Here is a 23,465-nt window from a genome sequence, read left to right as displayed (position 1 = left end):
AAGGCGATGCTGGGGCTCCAACGGGACCCCGGCTTATTATTATAGGGTCATACGCATGGCCGGATTTAGGTTTGATAAGGCCCTAAGCTACTGAAAGTAATGGGGCCCTTTATATGACCAGCTGTCCTTTGTCAACAACAAATTGTTGCTGTTTTTTGTGTTGAATATATGGTAATTTATGGACCTAATAGGTATCTAAAGCTATTTGCACATAACAAAATATGTATTTTATCAAAGTCATTGTTGAACTGAAATGCAACCAGTCCATGCAGAATGTAGGCACCCTATATATAGAAATGAGCAAACCAGTGATATTTTAGGGAGCAGGCTAGCAGGCGGGGTCCATTACAGATACTTACATCATAGGTACCTACACAACACAAAACACTGTTGCTGTATGTAGGTTTTATTTTATTTGTTTTATATTATTTGTTTTTTATCTTATATTTTGGAAATGTACATCCAGGTTGTTGTTTTTTCTTTAATTTTTTTTGGGGGGGAGGGGGGGCCTAAGCTATACAGCTTGTTTAGCTTATACGTAAATCCGGCACTCATGCGGAAACAAACGAGCATCCCTATAAACACAAAGGCAGTTGGCAGCAGCCGGTCTCGCGCGAGGTCGGGGCGGTTTCCATAGCAACGCAGGCCGTTGTAGCCGTTGAGCGCGAGCAGAGTAGGCGCCTCGCCGTGAGCGCGAGAGCAGAGTAGGCGCCTCGCCGTGAGTGCCTCCGACTCAGTTCGCTCCGCAGGAAGTGCTTGCGAGCGAGCGCGCTCCTTTTCTTTTCCCCGGAAGAAATTCCCGGTGCTCCTCGTGCGCAGGCCGGATCGGATGTTTGCTGCCGTTGTGGCTGAGTGGAGCGGAGCGGAAAACGGGCCCGGCAGTTGCCCTACCTGAGAGAAGAACTTGAAATACGGTCGGTGTCTCTGTGTGTGTGTCTTACCTTTCGAGCGGCCCCCGTTCTCCCTCTCGGCGGCGCCCGGACCGCGAGGACGACGCGAAACGGGCTCGGAAGGAAAGGCGCTTCTCTCCCTGCCCCTTCCTTCCTTGTAAGACACGAGAAACTTTTCTTCTTTACTATTCCTTTCAGACTTTGGTACTATTAGTTAACTTTTCCGGGTTTGTGGGTGTCACTCTTGGGAAGTTGTGGATATTTGAGTTTTACCGTCGTCGTTCTAAAAATAAGGTAGCATCATTTCTATCACACGCAGAAAAAAGGTTTGAAAGAAATTCTCCGTGTGTCTCATCTCAAATTAAACGTACTTAGGCATTACCTCGGGCCAGGATATTTTATATGCCACGACTCATCCAGATTTAAACATTTTAAACCCATTTATTTAAATAGGAAGAGACTTAAGAATATGCTTAACTTTATTACGAGGAAATCAGTGCGTAGCTTTATGTGGATCATATTTTTTTTAGGTATACTCTTCTGCAAGACTCAGTGGTTCATGTACTGTATATAATATTAATTTTATTAATGTTTGATTGTTTTTTAATGATTTTTAAATGTTTTTAGTGATTACTGTATTGTTTTTACAGTATCTGTAAGCAGCCTTGAGTTCCATCAGGGAAAAGGTTGGGGTATAAATAAATATGTAATGATGGTAATTCATTGTATTCCTTATTTTTGCTGTTATACTGTGACTAGTAGCTGTAACTGCTTTTAAGTCCCATTAATTTCAGTGAAAGGCTTAAACATATTTTTAAACATTTTATGTGCATACATGAATGGAAGAAGTTCACTATGTCTAGTTTGACTCACAAAGTTCTAAAGTTCCTCCCAGCTAGAATAGAATGTGGCAGCAGGTTTTTAATTTATTTAAACCATTTATAGACTTCCTTTTGTTATAAAAACAAAAAGGTGGTTTGCAAAATAAAGCCAGGGCAATAACATTTATAAACAGATTGCCAAAGTTCAATAGTACTGGTACTAGGAATTGGTGCCCAGGAATGCTGGCATGAAGTTTTTAGCAGCTGGTGCAACACCTGCACCATAGATGCCCGGCACATCTGTAAAAGTCAGTAGTTACACAGTGTGGAGCAAACCACAGAGAAGAAGGTTCTCATTTTGGTCACCATATGGTGTACTTGTACTGGACATATTACAGCTAGAAGAGCTTCTGATGATAACCTTAGTGAGTGAGCTGGGCAGTATGGAAGGAAGCAGTTCAAAGATAGTCTAGCACCAAGCTGTGCAAGACCTTATAAGTCTATGGCAAAGCTTTTGAAGTAGTTGGTTGTGTTTTTAGTTGTGCCTGCTCCACACTGGGGCAGCAGTGGACCTGGACTGGGTCCCTCCTTGGGACTTGACTGGTTTAGGATTCAGTAAGGCCTTCGCCAGCCTAGGTTCACCCCAGTAGGGCCCCAATTACTTGTGCATGTTAATTCCATTTACTGTACTGTATTTGGGTGTGTAACTCAGTGAATATTTCCGCAATGTTGAATGCTACCTCCTCTCGAGTAACTGTACCTATGAGTGCTGAGTTTGGCTGCAATTTGGCATGAAACAATATCAAATAGAAAGCTGTTGCCAAATAAAGATTGCTAGTATCCAATATATTTTATTGGGCTATCTGTTTATCAGGTTTCACAGAGGGTTTTTTTTTCAAGTATCTGAATAACCAGATAGGTGGGAATAATTAAAATAGTAATGAAACACAATCCTGTGTTTATAGAGTGCTATTGTCAGAGGAGCCTTATCCTTGTATTAATTTGCAAAGACCTGAACTACTTAGTTCTAGGATACTTCAGGAATTGCCTGAACCATTCTATCCTAGCTCGATCACTGAATAATCTGCAGGAGCATTGTTGCTCATTCCTCAAGTTGGTGAGGCTCACTTTATAACAACATGAAATAGAACCTGTCATGTCATTGTCCCAGTATTGTGGAATGCTCTGCCAATAGACATTCATCAAGTGCTTGCTGTTTTAACTTTTGAATGCCTGCTGAAAACATCTTTATTCTACCAGGCCTATGCAAGCAATTAAGAATACACCTTTCCACAATGGTTAATTTATATCTGTTACTAACTTTTTAATACAGGCAACTTTCCATTTATGCACATTCAGTATGTGTGTGACAGCACATACAAGCATCAGCCCAAAACCAGAAGTGACCTGAAAATGTCACAAAATAGGGCAGGGGTGGCATGGGGTGTTTGCAGGCTTTTTCAGTGGTATATAGATGTACCACAGAACGTAACCCCCTCATAAATGGAGGGTTGCCTGAATGTTTTTACTGGGTGGTTTTATGTATTTTTGTTGTAAACTGCTTTAATCCTTTTAATGAAATAGTGGTCTATAAATATTTTTAAAAATAAAAATAAATTATCTTGAGATTATGACAAGTATCTTCTTGTTTGAAATTTAGGCAGCAATGCTGTGAATGCTAATTTGGAAGTAAGTCCACCAAACTCAGTGGGATCAGATTGCTCTACATAAAAAAATGTGCTGTTTGTTACAAAAACACCTCTTAAATTGTAATATGCCTATAAATAGGGAAGAAGTAATGGCTTTGGAATCTGTACTGTTTACTGTTTCAAATACCTCAGCAAGTGAATTACTTGAATTACATTTGCTGATTTGCTTAAAGACTTATTTTCCTTTACAGAAGTTCTTCTAAAACATAAGCCTCTGTGCAAGCCATATATGCTAGCAGAATGTCTGGAGTTGAAGATGCTGCTGCTGTGTTATCTGAAGTGAACATTGGTGATTCATGCAAGCCGTTAGGTGAGCACAGAGAAGCCAATCCTGATGCAACCCCTAAAGATATTGTGGTCACTATTGGAGCTACTGTGCCAACTGGCTTTGAGCTAACTGCAGCGGATGAAGTACAAGAGAAGCTAGCATCAAAGTCTACAATTAGCAAGGACAGAGGGAAAATCTATTTTGAAATTCCCATAATCAGCCTTCCAAAGGTTTGCAGATTTTATTATTTGAATAATAATAACTATTTGATTGTTTGAGGGTGTTGTACTCCTTGCAGTTACTGATAGGTACATTTCCTTCATTGTAGTAAACTTTAGAAGTTCAAACTTTTTTTAAAATGTCTTTGTGTAGCAAGGAAACTTTCCTTGTATTTACATGAAAACCCATAAAAATTATTTGGGAAAGAAAATTAAAACTGAGGAGTGGGGAACAGAAACAGCCAAATACCGGCAGCAACCATTTTGCGTGCTTCTGATGCACAGCCACCAGTGTATGTGTCGTTTTTGGCCCTAGAATGGGGAGGGAGTGCAACAGGCTTATGTGTGATCGCTGACGTGCAAAATGACCCAGAATGCAACCCCAGGGGAAAAAGGGAGCTGTCTGTATTTTAATTTGAAATAATGGTAATTTTATGCCAATCCTTACACATCTACATTGTGTCCTATGAGACTTACTCCCAAGTAAGTAGATATAGGATTGAAGCATTTAATACCATATCATACTTAATTCTGAAGAGAGGTACATGTGCATTATTTATGCATGTATGCAAATAGAAGCTACAAAAATGAAACAAAGTTGTATTTAAAGTTTACAGTGATATAGCACAAAATGTCCTCAAGACATGAAATGCCCTCAGACACAACACATGTTTTGTTTTACATTTTTTAAGATAAAGGCAGCCACTACAAATGGTTGATCTACTACAGAACTTAAGTACAAGCGACAAATATCAAAAAAGGAGAATACAGCATTAAAAAAGATTATCTCGAATTTCATTTAGGTTCACCAGTTAAGATCCGTGGACAACTTATTTGTTATTGTTCAAGAATTCAAAGATTTTCAATTCAAGGAAACTAAGGTTAGTTGTTTCTCCCTCCCTCCCTCTCTCCCTCTCGCCTTGTATGTATCAGTACGTAAAGAGGTAGCCTAGTTAGTCGCTTGCAGCAAAAAAAATGTTGGTGGTTGTTTTTCTTATTGTGTATACAGGTGAAACTCGAAAAATTAGAATATCGTGGAAAAGTCCATTTATGTAAGCAGTTGTTTTCATTAGCTACTGGAGTTTAATATATGAGATAGACTCATGACATGTGTCAGATCCGCTTAGCAGTTGCTCACAAGTAACGACAAAGCCCGTCTTGTCTACAAACTAATTTATTATGCCAAAGCTATGTGCAAGCGGAGCTATCCAAAAACATGACTGCCTAGTCGCTTGAAGAATCCGCAAGTGCCTTCTTCCGGCTGCAACCCCAACATAGGAATCGCGGCATCCTTAGATGCTGCCTTCCCGGTCTTCCCACCCCTCTGCGCAGCTCAGGCGACGGAAGTGGCATCTCCCCCTCAGATCTGCTTTGCCGGGCGGTGCTGGGTCTATGAGCTGCCTCCTGGAGCCCTCCCTCCACCTGGCTGCCTGAGCGTAACTCCTCCCCAGAGGAGCTGCTGGAAGACTCACTGGAGAGAAGGGGCTTGGGCTGCCAGTACCCACCAGGACCCTGACTGGCAGCGGAGGGCAGTTCCCTGACAACATGCAAAGCGAGATATTTCAAGCCTTTGTTTGTTATAATTGTGATGATTATGGCGTACAGCTGATGAAAACTCCAAAGTTGAAATTGTTAATTTGGGGTTCTCATCAGCTGTACGCCATAATCATCACAATTATAACAAATAAAGGTTTGACATATCTCGCTTTGCATGTCATGAGTCTATCTCACATATTAGTTTCACCTTTTAAGTTGAATTACTGAACGAAATGAAACTTTCCACGATATTCTAATTTTTCGAGTTTCACCTGTATGTACCTACCACTTTTGCTGCCTCTTTGACACATCTGATGACATTGATAGCCTATAAAATAATTCTAAAGAACTGCAGAACATTGTTTTCCTTCTGAACACACCACATCTGTGCCACATGAGAGAGTGTTTTTTTAAATACAGGATAATTTCAGTAGTTGTCTGTGATATGAAGGTGTGGCTGTTGGTGAATGGGGTTGAAAGCTTAATGACATACGAACCATTTCACGTACCTAAACTTTCACCATTGTAGGCCCAATCTCTAATGTGCCATATCCGCAGCAGGGCCACAGCTGCCCCAGATAAACTCAGCTACTCTTCTGAAATTTAGCAAACATAGAAAATAATTGGTTGTATTAAATGACTTTTATGGATACTTTCTCCTGATATGTTTTAGGAAGAAGCTCTAAAGGATTTAGAGGACTTGGTTAAGATACTGCCATGGGAGGACCCTTTGGATGTGTGGAGGTTAAATACAAGCCTTAAGAAAAGAAAAACAAGGCGGAAAAAGGGCAATCAAACCAATGCAAAGAAAGAGAAACAAGAGGATGATGGGAGCAGAGAGCGAGCTGTTGATAAAAAACTGCACGAACCTGTGCAAAATGTTTTCGAGGCTACTGATGTCCAAGACCCAGAAAATACAGATGAAATTGTGCAACCAGGTGATGATGAATTGTCTGATTCTAAAGAAGAGTTGACATCCAATGGCGAAAGCAAAAATGGATCAGGTGACTGCAAGAAGTGTGAAATGAAAGCTGAGACGCTGAAGTTCCGGGTAACATGCAACAGAGCTGGTGATAACCACAGCTTCAAATCAAATGAGGCGGCAAGAGATTTTGGAGGAGCTGTGCAAGATTTCTTTCAGTGGAAAGCAGACATGACAAATTTTGATGTGGAGGTGCAGCATACTCCCCCCCCCAATTAAAAAATATTATTACTATTAGTGCATTAATAGTAGGGGTGGGTTAAAATATGACAGAATTTACATGTTTTAGCAATAAGCAGTAGTCTGCTTCTGACATTACGATGAAGTTCATATGATCGAAGTTTTTGCTTCTGTGTGCTATTAACTGCACTTTTAACATTATGCTGTAACCCGAAATTGGGGTTATCTTAACAATGGCTTATTTGGAACAAGCTAGCTTCAAAATCATTATTAATAATTAATTATAATTAAGTTAACCAGAACCTGTTGTTACAAGCTACAAAACAACAACAGAAGTGAAAACATCTGATCTTGCAGCTGTGCCAAAGGTAGGAAGGAGAGTGGGGGAGTATTGAAGCCCAAGGCTTGCTCTGTTCTGTTACCATCATGGAAAACCATAGCTTTTCTTTATCTTGATGTCTGAACCAGCTCAAACTAAAATGGAGATGGCTAAGTTAGTATTAAATTATGTTGAGATTTCATACTGGGACCACTGCTCACATATACTGGCCAGTCTTAAAATTACATCTTTTACATTAAATGTAATGTAGCCTTCCCAGTTCGAGAGATTTAGGCTTGGAATGACTGGCAATCCGGTGCTGACTAATGGTCTCAAAGCTTGCCCAACTACAAGATACCTCATTCTATGTTACAAGGAAACGTAATGGAGGTTGGATATAGTGTTTTGTATTTCACTTCCTTGTAATCTGCAAAAGTGGGGTGGGGAAGATAAATGTTCTAAGAATTAGTTGGATTGCTGTATATTTTAGTGGTTGGCATGTTTTCCTAGTTTCCCCCCCACCTCAGACTCCACTTCACATAGCAAAAATATACCAGTGGATGGTCATTGCTTTTTTTGCATTACCTCAGGCAGGGGTGCCAATTTGAATGAAATATTGTGAGGGCCCAGGCAAGCCCCGCCCCGCATAATCAGTCACGTGACACAGTGCACACACACCATTTGAATGGCAATGCCTATCAACTTCGTGGGGGCCCAGCCCCCTCAAATATTTTATTGTGGGGGCCAAAGCCCCCACAGCTCCTAGAAGTTGGCTCCTATGACCTCAGGATTTCTAATTCCTAGAATTCCTAGCCATATAATTCCTAGCCTGGGATGTTTCAGCTGTTTGCCTATTTCAGCTATCCTGTCATAGCTGCTGGAAGGGATGGGTAGCAAAGGATGAACTAGATCCTGGGAGACTAAACAGATTATGTGGGTCAGATTGTTCATCTCCCAAGTATAGGGGACTGTGGAAGATAGCCCTTTAAAGGATAGAATTTTGGAAAATCCTACATTAGCACTTCAGTGAGGTAGTCTATTCTGTTTTTTGTGTATATATCATGGTTTACCTATAGTAAAAGGGAATGTCTGTGTTAAACATAAGGGACTTTTACTCTAGGTTCTCCTCAACATCCACAATAATGAAGTGGTAGTGGGGATTGCCTTAACAGAAGAGAGTCTTCATAGAAGAAATATTACCCATTTCGGACCCACAACTCTTCGATCTACTCTAGCTTATGGTATGCTCAGGTAAGGAAACTGGAACAGTTGCAAGATCTCTTAAACCATATGTTCTCTATTCATACTTGTGGAACTGCATGTTTTGCATATTCTGCTACTTTTGAACATTAAACAGAGGGCCCCCTCAATGTACTTTGCATTAGTGGGCAGTTAAGTATTTCTTGTGGTCAGTTCCTGAGTGTGGAACTTCTTTCCTTTAGAAGTAATTCTCCTTAAATGAAATACTCCTGTGTATCTTTCCCCCTTTTTATAATTTTTTTTATTGTTTAAGTGTATTAATTTTTTTCTATTATGTCCTACAGCCTATAGGGACCATATTTATAAATCATTAGTTACTGTGTGCTTAGGATTTTTAAGATCAGACATGTACTTGGTAGTGTCTTTTGTTTGATTCATTATCTTACACTTTGCCCTTGATTTCTGCCCAGAAATTCAAAAGGGGAAGTTGGATGCATTTTACAAAGATACAGCATTGTTGTTGTTGTTTTTGCCTTTGTCTTTATCTTTATTATACAAACTTTGGTCCTAATTTTGTTTAGGCTTTGTGAACTTCAGCCAGCTGACATAATAATTGATCCAATGTGTGGGACAGGTGCTATACCAATAGAGGTACTGTAGCTTTTTTATCTTTTCAGTTTTAAAGTAAAGCATAAAATACCCAGCTTGGGTTGGAACCCTATACCCACTTATCAGGAAGTAAGTACTGTTAAATCCAGTGTTACTAAGTTCTTCTTAGACATACATAGGATTGCACCATGTCTACTAACAACCTGGGGCAAAGCAGTCTGATGGGCAGGGTGCAAATAATAAAATTATTATTTATTAGTAGTAATATCTTCAGATTTGATAGTAAGCTACGAAACAGCCTAATCCCTTGAAGTCCCAGAAATGTCTTGGCATGTTGGTGTATTATTGCAACACATTGTATAGAATTTGGTGTACTGGAACATAAGGGTGACAAAGCAATCTTTAATATCTCTACATGGAAATCAGACTGGGTTCAAAGGGATTTACTCCCTTGTTTGATTAGGATTGTAAACTTTGATTCCTTATGCTGTGTTGGGTAAACAATATGACCAGATAAGTTGCCCATCCTCAGGATAGCATGATGTATAAACCATTTCTACTTCCACAACTATGATTAAATATTTATATGTTTTGTAAGTGCTTGGTTATCTTTAATGTAGTCTTGGAAATCTTTGTAGCACACCTATGAGATAGGCCAGTATTACTGCAGTGCTGGTCCTGTATGAGATCCCACAGCTCTTTGCAAGTTCCTGTGTATTTTAGTTCAGCACAGTGTGGTAGGTATTTTCAGCAGCTGTCAAATACAGAATTTTCTCTCTACCTGTTGTGACTCTCTGGCCTAAAGGTGTAAAGGACTTTCCAGAATCTAAGCAAGGTGAAAGAACAAATTGCTCTCCTTTGAGCTGGGATCACAGTGTGGAAACCTCAACTTGGTTAGCTTGGGCTTTTGTTTAACAATCCTCCAACAAAGGGAATAATTTCTTAGCTTCCATGCAGAGACATAGGGTAAAAGTTCCAATCTAGAGTCATTTTTTGTGGGTGGATTGCTCATCTGCTTTCTGTTTTTTTTACCCTTGGGATTTCCTTGGCACTACAGCAGAGAAATCCCTCCCCTTATTTGGGGTGGTGGACTAAGGATCAGGTCCCCTTCTGATAATTTGTGCCATATAATGCATTCATAGATGTTATCTCCTAGAATTAGATTTCAGTTGGGTTCTTGCATTGCTGCTAAGTTTGCTGTTTCTTTCTCATTGATAGGGGGCTACTGAATGGCCTAACTGCTACCATATGGCTGGGGATAACAATCCACAGGCTGTGAAGAGAACAGCAAATAATATTGCCTCTTTACTGAAGGAAATTCAAAGTAAAGAAAGGTGGGAATTAAGTACCCAGTGGTGGTTTATGCCATATATTTGTTTTGCCATTTGTTTGAGTAACTTTTTCATAGTCACTTACGTATTTTAAAAATGTTTCCCAGTTCGTTAACTTGGGCTTGTTGGTATGGTATGAAAAATTTCCAAGTAATAACTCCTTAACTGATCTGGTTTTTTGTTCTTAACAGCACACCTGCAGGCAAACCTATAGATAGTCTTCAGTGGGATATCTGTAGTCTACCTCTGAGGACTGGCTCTGTGGATGTCATTGTAACGGATATGCCATTTGGAAAGAGGTAAATGATGGGTGTTTTACAGCTGTGTTTCTGATCCAGAGCCTTACAGGTACAATGAAGCTTCCAAACTAAGAAGGAATTGCTGAATTTGAGTGTTGAACTGCATTGTAGTTACCAAGTTGAAAACGATTGCATTTCTGTAGGTCTCCATCTCTGCTCAGCTGATGGTCAACATATCTGTGGGTCTTGATCTTTATTTTTTTTTCTTATTTTTTAAAAATTCTTTATTAGCCCCAATAAAGTAAATACATAAATATTTGGACAAATAGTCATAATGTTGCAACAGGCTGAAAGCAGCATAAGGTTGAACATTATCATTAAGCTTATTATTCCAAAATAATATGAAGAAAAACCCACAATTTTTCTATGGACAGATTAGGCTGGTTTATATGTATTCTTTTATAATAAGTTAATGTAATCATTGTTACTATAGACCAGAATTTTTTCAAACCATGCACATAAAGTAGGAGATAAACATTTTTCCAGTTTTTGGCTATAACATTCACAACAGTTGCAAGGTTGAATAATATTTCTCAGCCATTTTCCTGGATAACATCATTCAGATACCCAAGTAACAGTATTTTAACTTCTAAAAGTATGTGATATCCCAACATACCAGAAATGTAGCCTGTACAAATTTCAAAAATGTTTGTATTTGAGAGCAGTTCTAAAAGGTGTGTACGGTAGTACCTCGGTTTTCTAACATCTTTGTTGACGAACATTTCGGTTTTCGCCGTAAATCCGGAAGTAAATGCTTCAGTTTCTCAATACGCCTCGGAAGTCAAACTAGCTACATGGCTTCCGCTGAGTGCAAGACATTGTTGGGCCCGTTTCTTCATCGTACATGGCTGATTTTCCAGCATGGTATTTGGTGTTAAAATAGCTCCATAATCAATTTCTCTTTTGCACCTTAAGATGGGAGGAACATTCCCTGCAATTATTCAGTATTTGTTCAGGAGATGCCTTGAAAATATACGAGAGAGACATTGCACATACCTTTGTAAATCAAGAAAATCATTAATAAGGGAGGTAGAGGGTAGGAGCAAACAGATTATTCTACCGTCTACAAATCTTTTTTGAAGTTTAGTTAAATCTGAGACTATCAGGGTTCTACAGAACCAACCAGATTCCAAACTGGAGACCTTATTCTTCACTTGTATTCATGCAACCCTCTACGCAATGTTCATTCAATAAATTATTAAAAGCAAGGCAGTATGAAAGGCTTGGATTCTCTCCCCACCCTGCCTCGTTAATTTGAAAGGAGATGTAGTTGATTAAGCAGATGAATAAACTCACTACTATGGGTAAGAAATACTGGACAATAGACTATTTGTACTTCTAAGTTTCCTTTCTGTTGCTTCTCAATTTCACTCTAGGATAGGGTCTAAGAAAAAGAACTGGGATCTCTACCCATCCTGCCTTATGGAGATGGGCCGGATCTGCAGACCAAGGACTGGCAGAGCTGTGCTGCTGACTCAAGATAGGAAATGCTTTGCCAAGGTAGGTAGTGGCTAGCTAACCCCCAGCCATTTGTTAACAGTGCTGTTTGCTCTTCACTGCTGAAGGCAGGACAATGGTATTGCTGTTATCTAGGATAAATGCTGCCAAAACTGCAAGTCAAATATTCTTGTTTCAATATAGAGCAATTTGCTGCCATTTAGAAAAGACTATTACAGCATTATCAATTTTCATTGCTCAACTGTGTAATATATATTATTCTAGATCCCAAATTGTGCTTTTAAACTAAGGATAAAGGGCTCCCTTCCCCCCCCCCCAAAAAAAAGCCAAGAAGGGTGGTGGACAGAGGGAGAAACTGATTTATCTGGTATGCTATGTGGGCTGACTAAAAAGAGAGAGTTGAAGATATGGGCTAAAGTAAGTGACAAATGGGCACATTTTCAATAGCAAGTGAAAATTGAAAACTATCTGTAACTTTAATGTCTGCTTGTCAAGAGAAACTTGCCACTCATTTGCATTTCAGGCCTTGTCAAAAATGGGACACCTGTGGCGAAAATCTCACACCATCTGGGTGAATGTTGGTGGACTCCATGCTGCTGTGTACCTTTTGAAACGCTCTGCAGAAAAAAATTAGAGAAAAGATCATACTGGTAACACCTTGATCAATTTACTGACCACACATGTACTCTTCTACATTTTTGAGGCCTATTAGTTTATTGTTTCCCTGTGATTCTGAGTCAACCCATCCTTATGATATTGAATGGAGTAAAAAATAAGGAGCAAGTGAGCAAGCTTTCTGGTCCAAGGATCAGTTGTGTCATACCTAACTAGAAGCTCTTGAAGGAGTTTTCAGGGCTTAAATAGAAAAGTATAGCCAATTTATTAATGAAACTAGTAACTCTTCAATGTGCCTGTGAACCTGAGTTACTGTTTCAGTTTGGGTGCAAATATATTTTTCATATTCATAGAGCAAGTTATCTATCCTGTTTCCTACTACAGGACAGCTAATTTAAGATGAAAATATTTTTTCCATTGGAGAAGCACCTCCACGTTGTTTTGTTTAGTTGCCAAAAATAGGCGACTAGTTTGTTGCTTCTGTTAATTATATGATAAGCTGTATCCCAGAATCCATTTGTTCAACAACTTCAGAGCTCAATAGTGCTGCCTGTTTTCTCACCTGCTACCTCAATTTATGCTTCGATTCACTTGTTTACTTTGATCTGCCATGTATATTGCTGAGAATGTGTACTATCAGCCTCAGCATATTTCTGTAGTCATGGTTTTGATTTGGAATAAGACTTGAAAAATGCTGTAATAGCCTTCCCCGTGTACTACTACTACTGTTGGTTTTGGACACAGGATAGATTTAGATGAGAATATTTAGTGTGGTTGAATTTAACCTGATAATATATCTAGTTGTGTCATCTAACAAATAATATACTCAAATGTTCCCTAACAGTAACCTATAATAATGCTTATGCACCATCCAGTGACTAAGGTTTATTACAGCTGTGTTCAAGAAATGTTGCCTGTGGGTTGTGTCCATTGTTTTTATGTGTACTGAAACTGATTTGTCAAATTTGGGAGCCTTTTCCTGTGAGCTTGAAAAGAATAGCTAAAATACTACTCTAAAATATATGTTGAATGCACTGTTCTTCAGTCTAGAAAGCATTTGGGGGGATGAAACATATTATACATGCTTGAAATTTTTAATTCAGATTTTGAGCTAAAGGTTTAGGAGGGGGAGAGGAATGAATGCTTGTGAGCTAAGAGATGAGCTACATGCAGCTGTAAAAGGCTATGAATGAAGTTCTTTCATGAGAAATAAAGCACCAGCACTGTTCCAATTACTGTAAAAAGGTAGCTCATTCTTTGTCATTAGAACACTTTTGCCCTCCCAGGTTGCCATTTATTTCCTATCTATGGGGGTTACTTTGGTGTTTCTCACTGTTGTTGTAGCATTGAATTTTGATGTTATAATTTTACCTCTGTGTAATAAAGTTTTTACCAGAGCTATCTGCTTTTTGTTCTGCTGTTCACTTGGGTCACATAAAATGAGGTTAGTAGTTTATTTTCAGAAAACTATATTTAATAATTTCTTAAGCTGCAAAGATTATCAGTGGAAGTCTGTCATCTATTCATCCATATTTATGACTAGCTCAAGTGACCCTTGAGTCTAAGGCCCAAGCCTGCAGTATTTTAAACATAATGATACAATTGTTGAAACCTCCAGGGGGTGACTCATAAAACTTTCAAATTAAAAATAAATAAAAACCCTGCTTCTCCCCCCCCCCCAAAAAAAACTAACTCGAAGTGACTTACAACAATAAATTAATAATACATACTTTAAAACCAGCATAAAAAATCTGAAGCATTCATTTTTTAAAGACAGAATTTAAAACATCTCATTAAAATATATTACTGTCAGTTCTGGTTAGTGTTCAAAATACCCCAAGCACTTTTTACGACTGGCACAGGTCCAGTTGTGATCCATAGCTGTCAACTTTCCCTTTTTTGTGGGAAATTCCCTTATTCCAGCACCGTTTCCCATTGCAAAAAAAAGGAAAAGTTGACAGCTATGTTGTGACCACATGGAGAACTCTGGGTAACAGGTTGGTGACTGTTATCTGCATGCTGGCCCCTCCAGCTTTCTTAAGCAGGTAAGCAGAAGAGTTTATTTACTGCATTAATATCCCAACTTTTTCTCCAAAGAGTACATGGTTCACCCCCATTCTCAGTCAGTCCCTACAACAACCCTGTGAGGTAGGTTAAGAGGCTGTGACTGACCCAAGGTCACCCCGTGAGCTTCATGACTAAGCGAGGATTTGAACCCTGATCTCACAGGTCTTAGTCCGACACTATAATCAATACACCACACTAGCTTCCTAGAGTACTTCTGCTATTGGACAGCTATATAAATAAATATGGGGAAAACAAAATGTTACTTAGAGAAGGATCTGAAATATTTTCCTTGGAACTCAGATTTGATTTGTTCTGGATTGTTTTACTTGATGCTTTAATATGTTGTAAACTGCTTTGAAATTTTTTCTTTATAATGCAGTATAGAAACAGGAAGCCCCAGTATAGAAATGAAATTAATAATAATAATAAACCCCACTGTTGATAAGGCACCTGGACATCCCATTGTGGTGAATGTGACCTATGTTTAAGGTGCCATTTGACAATTAGCTTATATATCTGAGCTTCTAACATTGATTCTGGTAGATTTTTGTAATTATAACGGTGACTGTCAGAGTGTAACAACTACAGTGGTACCCCGGTTTTTGAACAGCTTATTTCTCGAACTACTTGGAACCCGAACACTTCAAACCTGGAAATGAGTGTTCCGGTTTTCAAACTTTTTTCGGAAGCCGAACGTGCTCCAATTTGAGTGTACACTTCTGTTTTGACCGAGCGGCTTGGCCCCAGCAGTGACTGCCGCCAGTTCCTTCCCTTCCCTTTCCTCTGCTGGGAAGCGCCTCTTTTCTCGGTACTGGGCGGCTCCTCAGAATATAAGTGACTGTGGAGTAGGGAGACTTGGAAGTTGGTGACTCTCCCCCAGTACTCAGAGAGACGGTGTTGGAGGGGAAGCATGTGGTCAGTGTGGGTGCCATATTCCCGAGCGAGGGATCGGGCGGTCGCACTGCACGGAGGCTCCAGCCCACCCGGCTCAGCGTCAGGCAGCTAGGAGTGCAACCGAGCAGCTTCTGCCTCCGCCTCCTCTCCACGCTCTGGTGCTGCTGCCGTGTCCCAATGCCGCCATGCCAGTGGAGACAGATGCCCTGGGACTCGCCTGAGTGAATGGGGAGTGTGGCCAGATGCCAGAAAACATGCAAGGGGGGGGGGAGAATGGGCCGGCTTGGGTGGGGGCGATAGAACTTTTGCCTCACTTTCCTCCCCCCCCCCACTTAAACTACCCCCTCCCGCCTCATCCCTCCAGTGGCAATGGGTAGATGATTGCCAGTTTTTGATTGCAGCCTGGTTTATTGCTTTCATTTTATGGATCAATGGTCTCATTAGATAGTAACATTCATGTTAAATTGCTGTTTTAGGGGTTGTTTTTAATTGGAACGGATTAATCCATTTTGCATTACTTTCTATAGGAAAGTATGCCTTGGTTTTGGAATGCTTTGGTTTTGGAACAGACTTCCAGAACAGATTGTTTGAGAACCAAGGTACCCCCCCCTCTCTCTCTCTCTCTGTGTGTGTGTGTGTGTGTGTGTGACCAGCAATTGCTCTGGAAGGTCTCAGGGCAGCAGTATTTCCACACACACAAATGATTTTAGCCACTGAGGTCCCTAATCCAGGCACGTTTTCCTTGGGAGGAAACCCCGTGGAACTGTTGGGATTTATTTCCAAGTAGAAGACAGCCTCCAGACCAGGATTAGAAACAACCATTCCACACACCCAATTGTTGCCCAAATTGCTTCCTTTGTTTCTTAGAGATTGTAGTGTATTTTATTGTAGTACACATTGAATTCCATAAAACGAATTCATCTGTCAGGCATGCTTTGATGGTGTTTCCTGCTTGGCAGGGGGTTGGACTGGATGGCCCTTGTGGTCTCTTCCAACTCTATGATTCTATGATTCTATGATGCTCATCTTAAGTCTGCATGATACCTCCTGCAGTCCTGCATCCATTTTGAGCTTCTCCATCATGCCCACTTTTCCTCCCCACTGCACCCCACCCTGTTACTGTGCTTCCCCTCCAGTTTAGTCAGAGTCACATTTCTGGGTATTCCCAAATCTTATTCACTACATTGTAGGTGGTGCTGATAAATATATACCTGAATGGCAGCTTTATTTATTTCCCACAAATGGGCCAGGGCTCCTGCCCACCAATTACTGCATCTACACAGCTGCAAGGATGTCCAGGAATCAGCATCCCAGAAGCTGCCTGCTTCTTCTTGCACTGCTTTCCAATCAGCATCCCTCTCTTTACACACAAGGTGTCTGCTGCAGCGGGGAAGGGCAGCCCTTCGCTGGGCAAGCAGCAGCGAGCCATCTTAGCTGCGATGCCAGGTGGGGAGATTATTTTCCCAGCCAGCAGGGGGAAAGTTGGGTAATAATAATAATAATAATAATAATAATAATAATAATAATAATTAATAATGTATTTATACCCCACCCATCTGGCTGGGTTTCCCCAGCCACTCTGGGCGGCTTCCAACAAAGTATTAAAATACAGTAGTCTGTCAAAAATTAAAAGCTTCTCTAAACAGGGCTGCCTTCAGATGTCTTCTAAAAGTCTGGTAGTTGTTTTTCTCTTTGACATCTTTTAAGGTGCTGGAATGGGGGTCTGGAGAATTCCGGCTGAAGAAAAGCACTGCTGCTCCCTGTAATCATCTTGTTAGAAGAAGTACTTCAGCTTCCAGTTCCTGGTTCCTAGGAAATGGGCATGAGCAAGCTGCAGGTTCCTCATCCCTGTTATAAAAAAGCAAATGTCTTCCCCCAATGATCCTGGGAACTGTAGTTTGTTATGGGCTCTGGGAATAGCTCCCATTAGCAGAGATCCGTGGAGTCCGAGGAGTTCTAATTTTTTGAGTTTCACCTGTATAATCCCTAGTATAGTAAGATAAGACCTTTGGAGCAGGCATTTTTTTAAAAAAAGTTTTTTTATGAACCGCCCTAGTAGGGCAATAATTATTCCTTGATAATTTGTCACCTCCTCCATTATGGAACATGGGGCGATCCGCCCCCTACGCCCGCCCCCCCCCCCTTGCTATGCTCCTGGCTGTGACCTGTGGCAGGGGAAGTGTTTCACAGTCATCTTGCCAACTGGATGAGGAAGCTGAATTTAGAGATTCCTATGGTTTTATGGAAAGTGTTTCTCTGTGGGCCACCTGGGCAGGACAATGGACGTGATTCTCTCCCATGCCAACACCACAACTCTGCCATCTTTAGTGCAGAAGCATCAGCCAAAGTTTCCTCCGATTAAGACAGCTGCTCAGCTCATTTCTGAGCAAGAGGAGACTTCTGAGCTAGGCCAGCTGGGACGGAGCCGAGATGCCCATACGGAGGCCAAGTGGGGAGAGCTTTTAAGATCAGGTAAGAGGAAGTGCTTCCCTCCCAGGTCCCCCATGCTCCTGCCCCAGACTGGTGCTAGTGCGGCTGGGAGCCAGGCACCTGCTGATGTCTCCATTTGCAGCAAGGGAAAGACCCGGCCTGGGAGGGACTGGAGCCCAGATGGAGGGCACTTGCCGCAGAGGTACTGGGACAAGGAAGGACGGAGACCCCCGTACGGAGGCAAAGTGGGGAAACGCTCAGAGTTCAGGTGGATGGAAATGCCAATTGAGTGCCCTATATTATAGGAATGCTTCCTTCCCGTGTGCCCCACCCTCATGTGCCAGACTGGTGCTAGCATGGTTGGGAGCCAGGCACCTGCTGATGTCTCAGTTTTCTTTGCAAGGAGGGAGCCTTTCCACAACATTTACCTTGTTCTGGCCAAACCCCTGGAGAGACATGACGACCCTCAGGTACTGGAGCAGAGGGGAAGGTAGGGGTTGTTCTGAAACACAATTGGGGAGTCATAGGAACACTGTCCCCTGTGGCTGTTGCTGAAGCCACCCTTATAAAAGGAACAGGTAAGAGGAAGGAAAGATTTGCATGGGGCTGGGAGAACACCCTACAAGTTGAGCGTACGTGTTTTATGCTGTGGATGCATTTCTGAAAAAAAGGCTTACGCTAATAAGACAGGGTTTGGGAACTGGGGTCCCTCCTACAGGTATTTCTCAACTACAGCTCCCTTTGTCTTTAACCATTGTCCTTTTACTCCTGCTTTTCAGACAAACACCCAGGTGGCCATGCTGCAAGTGGACATTCTGCACCTTCAAAACCAAGGCTTAGTCCCAGAACCATTTTCGTTTGGTTTATTTGAAATAATTTTCATTAAAGGTTTTCGAAAGTACATGAATTACAGTGGTACCTCGGGTTACATACGCTTCAGGTTACATACGCTTCAGGTTACATACTCCGCTAACCCAGAAATAATGCTTCAGGTTAAGAACTTTGCTTCAGGATAAGAACAGAAATCGTGCTCTGGTGGCGCAGCGGCAGCAGGAGGTCCCATTAGCTAAAGTGGTGCTTCAGGTTAAGAACAGTTCCAGGTTAAGAACGGACCTCCGGAACGAATTAAGTACGTAACCAGATGTACCACTGTATCTTTTTTCAAGTTGACTTTGGTCTCTGATAGCTCATTCACATGTTCAGGGATTCTTTCCTTGAAGCAGCCCTTAGCCAACAGTTCTGCCATGCTTTAAGGATACCTTCTTTCTTCCAGGATCTCCTTTGTGCACCACTTGTGGCTCCTGCAGAAGCACTCCCTTGTAAAAAGAACAGGTATGAGGAAGGGAAGATTTGCATGGGGCTGGGAGAACACTCTACAAGTTCAGGGTCAACAGAGAACGGGAGAAGAACCTTCCTGCATGAGAGCAGAAAGGAGATGTTCTCGTCTTGAAGTGGGTGGGCCAGGCTTTCTTTGGGAGCAATGTCAGGGCAGGGGCATTGGGAACCCATTCCCCACGTCTGCCAGGAGGATACCAATTCCTTCCCCCACAGGGCCACGCTTCAAGAGAATGGTCTCCATCGCCAGTGCGACGAACCCCCACCTCTCAATTACTAAAATCGTGTCCACAAGGGTACAGGGGTGAAACCAACCCCCCTCCACTTGGTTCACCTCAAAACAAACCCCTCTTACTTCGAGGGCTTAATAGTAATGAGAGTCTTTTTCAAGCTTTCGTGGCCTGGTATCCTTACTACTCTGGGTTACTTAAATGAACAACCTCTTGCCTACAGTAAAGGGCCTCCCTCAGTTCGGATCCCCACTGTCTCGATTTCCCTCAACACTCTGGCAACTTCGTGGCACTCTGGGTTCCATCTAACCCTTTTCTGAGTGACTCTAGGACACAAACTATCGCCTCCCTTTCCTCAGGTAAGTTTTGCCCTTTCTTGAGTCCACTCCTCTGTGAGATTTGATACCTTGCTGGACCAATAATGATGATTCCTCCTTGGCACCAAAAAGAACTGAACTTTATTTTCTTGAGAACATAGTTGTTTTAAAGATTCATGCATTCACCAACTTAGTTGCGGTAATACAGAAACATCTTTCGATCTATAGTTTCATATTAAACAGATCCTAACCTAAACCACCACTATCCAGGCCCCACACCCTTCTTCTTCCCTGTCTCCACACACACACACCCTCCCTCTTCTCCACTGTCAAAACAGCTGTTCCCTCCTTTTAAAGGGGGGGGCCACCCCGCCCCCAAAGGATGAACTGTCAGTCAAGATGAAGGTGGATTAACTCCTTCTGAGCCAGGAGGTAATAACTCCTCCACCCTAGGGCCAATCCGTCACAGCCAATACCCAAGCTGATGGACAAGAGTGAGACTCTATCATCCATGGCATTCCAGTCTTTCCTTTCTGGATTGTAAAGTCCTTCCAAGTTGCCGGAGGAATCCATGCTGCTCAGTGCCTTGCATGTCTTCTGGGATGTCACGCATGCTGTCTGAATGTGCCAGTCTGACAAGAGGAGAAGGGCATCACTGGCATATGTTAAAACTCAATAAAGAAATTGGAGGAACTGGTTGCTTTTGCTATGCCAAAGATTAAATAATATATTGTGATAAAGATTGTTAAAAAGAAAAAGTAACAAGCAGTTTTCTTGCCTTCTCTGCCCGCTGCTGGGAGCTCTGCTTAAGAAGGCTGAAGCCAGCTGGTTCTCAGCAATTTCTCCTTGGAGTCTTTGAAGCTGCAGGTGAAGTCACTCCCCCTTCTCCCCCTTGAGGCTGCTGTTCAGCAGGTGAAGCTGACTCCTGCCCCATGACACTATCCCCCTCCCCAAGTTGCACCTCCACCTGCCGGATGGGTGCTGCCTTTTGGGGAGCACGACGGTGGAAGTGTTGGACCAACCAGATGTTGGGGGAGCATGAACATGTAAGGCATCTTCCCATGAGGATTTTCCATTAAGTCCATGTCCATTAAAAAGGCTGCAGCTCCCCCAATTTCTATCATCTTTAGCAATCACACATAGCCGAGTAAGATTGTCTTCCATGAACACGATCTTAACAGTGAGTCCATAATGGACTGTGGAGGCCAATTCTGGGTCCACACATCCTTCCACAGTGGGGACATAGGTTTCCTGGCAGGAGTCGATCACAGTGAGGGTTTGCTGAACGTGCATGTTTCTGAGCATGTTTCTCCCTTTTGTCCTGATTTTGAGCGTCTTCAAAGTCCATGACACCTTTGGTAAAGGCTGTTCTCCAATTGGAGTGCTCGCAGGCCAGCCATTCCCGAATGTTTATACTACATTTCTTTTAGATTTGCCTTGAGTCTTTAAACCTATTTTGTTGACCACCAGCATTACATTTTTAAGTTGCTTGGGAATACGATAATCAGGTATAGCCCAGGTCTGTAAAGCAGCTTTCCAAGTAATTGGAGGGGGTGGTGTAAGGCACCTGGGCCTTAGCAATACAAGCCAAGCCCTAGCTCCGTGGCTCTCCTAAACTGAGGGAATTCTGTTCCCGGGCAGCTGGCAGAGCCCCTCTTCTCGTCAGGGAACGGCCACATGTCCTGGGCAATGGTGACTGGACTATTGATCCTAAGCTGAATAGCTGACCTGCCCAGCTTCAGGTCTTCCACCAAGTGCCCCCCTTCTAGAACCCACTCTCAACTGCCTCCCCCCCCCCCAACATTCAAACTCCCTTTCCAAGCCTCCTCCAATCTTCTCTCTCCACCAGAATTCCACTCCCCCCCCCCCACTTGACATTCTATCACTTCAATTATCCTATTACACATTTTATGGGGCCAGGATAACTGAGTGTGAGGTGGCAGGAAAAGAGGCTTTGAGCAAGGGGTGCTGAGGAGGAGAGTCTGGAATCCAACTTGGGAAGGCTGAATGCCCTGCTGTGAGGAACATGTCCCTCTTGAAAGGACCCTGCTGTACTCTTTCCTAAAGCTACAACAGTCTCCGCCATGTCTCAGTTCTCCAAAGAACCACTCAGCAGAGAGAGGGGAGGCACCCAACTTTTGGAGCAATACTTTCTCTGCTGTGGCCATAGAGACATGTTTTATTGTAGGTGGGGCAGATGAAGGCGTCCAGTTTTGCTGCTGGAGGTGCACTGTCTTGCAGCTATCACAGTGAGAAAATCATGTCAACTGTTGACTTCTGATCTTTAAAGCTGCATTGTGATTTGGGATAGACCATGTCAGCAAGTAACTGTAATTTGTTGAGAACTCCACGGCAAAGATTTTCCCCACAGTACTCAGCAGGGAGATTCCACGGTACAGCGGTACCTTGGTTCCCAAACTTAATCCGTTCCGGACGTCTGTTCCAAAACCAAAGCATTTCCTGAACTATTTTTCAATACCTCCCTAAAGCTAATATATGCGCTGACAAATGGCATTTGCTGCAATAGCACTTTGGAGAGTGGTAAATTTTGGTAGGACAATAGATCAGGGAAAGAGTCTAATATTCCTTCCCCATACAGTATATTAAAATCTCAATCCAGATTACAATGATCTCTGCTGCTGTTATTTTTAAAGGAAAAACAAACCCAGGATAGATCATCATATGGTAAATGTTTCGTATGTTCTGGATCTTCGTAAACCAGTCTTCTGTGTCGTCCAATTGCTACCACGTAGTGAATTTTTTTCCTGTTTGTTCAGGTTTTTGACTTGTGGCAAAATTCTCCTAATTTATCAGGGGCAATACTTACCGTACTGACTGACTTCCAAAGTGGTTATGCCTATGTTATGGGATCAATTACCATTTGGTACCTAGTCATTTGTACTTGCCCCACATTTAAAGTGCAACCCTGTGCATATATACTCAGATGTAAATTCCTTTTCCTCCCACGTAAGCATACACAGAATTCCAGCCTGAATTCAGGGGATTTCCTTTGTTGTGAATTCTGATCTCAGCACACTGTTTGCTTATGCAAGTTCCATTAATTTCAATAAATCTTGAAACTAAAGTCCTTTACAAATCAAACTCTGTTTTGAAGCAAAAAAAGTAAATAAAAACATGTTTTAGCAAAAAATACCCAGTAACACAGTATGATGCTCTGTAAAGCAAGCAAAGAATTGCTGCATTTGGATGCCTTTTAAAATCTATGCAGAAGATTTGACTGAAATGAAAAAGCAAATAGCATGTCATTCTTACAATTGGATATAGATTAATTTCCAAAAGCACTGTGTACACAGATGGGGGGGAAACTGATTAATTTATACCAATTATACATATGAATCACCAACCAAACTTCAGTGCTAAAAACAGGTTTTAAAGTTGGCATTCTAAAACCAAGGTGTGCTTTCCCATAGAAAGTAATGCAAAATGGATTAATCCGTTCCAGACTTTTAAAAACAAACCCTAAAACAGCAATTTAACACTTCCCACCCACATACCTCATTGTTAATAGCATCCAGATTAATTCATTCTATTTCCATACAAACAGGATCCCTTCATTTCTTCATTGCCAAGCTTATTGCTGTTAAAACAGGCTTTGGAGGCTACTTCCCCATTTACTGCAGAACTGCCAGGCTTTGTTCACTTTTTACCCTGTAAAAATGTGCAGGCATCCACATGACGTAGCCACCATAATGTTCTGCTCCAACATCTTCCCTAATCAGACTTGGGAAATACAATG

General features: G+C 41.8%; 1 protein-coding gene across 2 annotated transcripts; it reads left to right on the top strand.

Moving 5' to 3' along the window:
- Positions 1–706: 706 nt before the first annotated feature.
- On the top strand, positions 707–13,836 carry THUMPD3 (THUMP domain containing 3). Of its 2 annotated transcripts, none has more exons than XM_033141148.1 (10): positions 707–914; positions 3,612–3,918; positions 4,710–4,787; positions 6,116–6,616; positions 8,044–8,174; positions 8,705–8,774; positions 9,951–10,066; positions 10,255–10,362; positions 11,739–11,862; positions 12,344–13,836. In XM_033141148.1, the coding sequence occupies exons 2-10, from the start codon at positions 3,661–3,663 to the stop codon at positions 12,452–12,454; spliced, it is 1,497 nt and encodes a 498-aa protein (XP_032997039.1). In that variant the 5' UTR covers positions 707–914; positions 3,612–3,660; the 3' UTR covers positions 12,455–13,836. The 2 variants fall into 2 exon arrangements, with proteins under 2 accessions (XP_032997039.1, XP_032997038.1); XM_033141147.1 differs by lacking the exon at positions 707–914 and adding an exon at positions 928–1,047.
- Positions 13,837–23,465: the final 9,629 nt, after the last annotated feature.

The sequence above is a fragment of the Lacerta agilis genome, chromosome 2 (assembly GCF_009819535.1).
Source record: "Lacerta agilis isolate rLacAgi1 chromosome 2, rLacAgi1.pri, whole genome shotgun sequence".
Taxonomy (NCBI): Eukaryota; Metazoa; Chordata; class Lepidosauria; order Squamata; family Lacertidae; genus Lacerta; species Lacerta agilis.
The sequence above is the reverse complement of the archived record's forward strand: the minus strand, read 5'-3'. Positions and strand labels throughout refer to the sequence as shown.